The following is a 2397-nucleotide window of genomic DNA, read 5'->3' on the forward strand; positions in this document are numbered from 1 at the left end:
AAATTCCTTAAACATCGAATGTTTAGATATTAATTAGGAGTATTAAACATAAACTAATTATAAAACCAATTGCACATATGGAGACTAATTTGCGAGACGAATCTATTAAGCCTAATTAGTCCATGATTTGACAATGTGATGCTACAGTAATATATGCTAATGATGGATTAATTAGGCTTAATAGATTCGTCTCACGAATAGCCTCCGTCTGTGTAATTAGTTTTATAATTAGCTCATATTTAGTCCTTCTAATTAGCCTCCAAACATTTGATGTGATATGAATTTTAGTCCGGACTAAAAATCCAAACAACCCAGTGTTTTTGAAATTGGAAAGATGTTCGACGAAAAGCGATTGTGATGCTTTTCGGTTGACAGATTGGGCCGCAAATGCAGTCGAGCCGCTTGCTATTGGGTTGCTTCAAAAGCTTTTGGGCTTTGGCACTTTTCTACCTCATTTCCTTCTTTCCTTCCTCCTTGGCAAACCAAGAAAATGTTCCGTTTCACGCTGGTGGGTGCTTGGGCAAAAGAATCCATCCTCCTCCACCTGTCGCGGAGCCTGCCAGGTGAAATTGGTCTGAAACAACCTGCCCGGTGAGATCTGACGGCCGTGATGTCTTGACGGGCACGCAATTACTTGCAGCATCCCCTTCCGTCCTCCCCCCACGCGCTGCGTGTGCCTCTTCCGGCGTCCGGTGCGGTACGGCTGTCGTCGGGAACCGAGACCTGGGGCCCACATCGTAACCAACCCACTAACAAACTCATCAGCCAGCCGTCTTCGTCTTCCTCTACAAATACCCACCGGCACGGGCAGGGGCAACGCCACCTCCCAAACACGCGCAATCCAACGAGAGCAACGCGAGCGAACTCGAAAGCCAGAGAGCGAGAGGAGACGCAGGAAGCGAGGAGGAGGAGGAAGGGGAGCGAAGGCGCCATGGCGGACGACAACAGCGTCGCGAAGATCATCGGCCTCACCGGCCTCGCGCTCTCGAGCGGCGCCTCCGCTGCCTTGGCTACCGGCGCGTGCAGCTGGTGCGCGCTCCAGGCCTACCGCGAGGGCCGGCTCTCGAGAGGGTGGTGGTGGCTGCGCGTCGGCTCGCTCGGCGGCGTCTCGACCCTGGAGCAGGCGCTGGACTACGACTGCGCCCTGTGCCGCCGCGGCCTGGACCAGCGGGAGGAGGTCCGCACGCTCTCCTGCGACCACGTCTTCCACCTCCGCAAGAGCGCCAAGTGCGAGAACACCATCGACGGCTGGCTCCGCGAGAACCGCATGCGCTGCCCGGTCTGCTGCAAGATCGCCTACCCCGTGCTGCCATGGAAGCCGCCGCCGGCATCCGCGCCACCGGCGCCCGCGCGGTCGCCGTCGACGACTGATTTGGAGGCTCAGCTACCGCTGCCGTCGGCCTTTGTGGCGCGACCGCGGAGGCAACCGCCGCGGCCGCCGTCGGAGTGGTTCGAGGATACACTACAGCCGCCATCGCCATCACCATCGCCATCGCCATCGCAGTAGACATGCACGATCGAGCTTGGATGGAACGGTGCGTCCTGTGGGGCGGTCTGGATCAGTTCTTCGGGAGCTTTTTCAAGGATTCTTTCATCGTTTCTTTTTCTGCGTTGTTGGAACTGATGGACGGTAGTGCGTCTTGTCTGATGGTCTGGATTAGTTCTTGAAAGATTCCTTCGTTGTTTCGCTATTTTTCTTTCCTGGAACAGATCGAGCTTAGATGCATTCCTGTTCTTTTGTTCAGAGCTGTTTTTTGTTCACCTCTGATGTACTAAACATCTGAAGAATTTGGTCAAGAAAGGATTGAGCTTACCTGCGTTTATGCTCTTTTGTTCAGAGCTGCGTTCACCTGTGATGTACTAATCATCTGAATGTGGTCAAGAAATGGTGATTTGTTAGTTCTTGGATCAATTATAATGTTCTGATGAAATTCAGTGGATTCTTGGCTAGTCGCTTTTAATAATCTGCTCCATTTGATACTGCTTAGAAGGCATCTTATGCCGAGAAATTTATGATTTGGTCAGAACGGTATAATGCATTGTTGATTTTTCTTGCGGTACTGCTTGAAATCCTCTGGTAATGCCGCCTCAAAACAAAATCCTCTGGTAATTCTTTATCTGAGTCCCAAACTCTGAAGATTTTTTTGTCTAACACATGATCAATGGACCTTGTGACCTGCTTTGCTTATTTTGATGCCGTTTTGTTTGCTTCATATGATTGCTCTTGCATTCTAGTTCAGTGATGGCAACAGGAGCTACTGCTTGTACTGTTACCTGAAGACTAGTATATGACTGATGGTGCCAATTTACTAGTCTGAAGCAGAAGTAGGGGAATGTGCCTTCTCAATGTTCAGTTTCATGACTTCTCTGCTGTTTTGATGTATGAAATGGCTAATT

At 50.6% G+C, this 2397-nt stretch overlaps 1 protein-coding gene across 1 annotated transcript; it reads left to right on the forward strand.

The window, feature by feature from the left end:
- The first annotated feature begins 831 nt into the window (after nt 1-831).
- Nucleotides 832-1868, forward strand: LOC101781504 (E3 ubiquitin-protein ligase RNF149). Its single transcript, XM_004968812.1, has one exon. It carries the CDS (start codon nt 932-934, stop codon nt 1505-1507), a length of 576 nt encoding a protein of 191 aa, XP_004968869.1. The 5' UTR covers nt 832-931; the 3' UTR covers nt 1508-1868.
- The last annotated feature ends 529 nt before the right edge of the window (nt 1869-2397 follow it).

This window comes from Setaria italica, chromosome V (genome assembly GCF_000263155.2).
Source record: "Setaria italica strain Yugu1 chromosome V, Setaria_italica_v2.0, whole genome shotgun sequence".
Lineage (NCBI taxonomy): Eukaryota > Viridiplantae > Streptophyta > Magnoliopsida > Poales > Poaceae > Setaria > Setaria italica.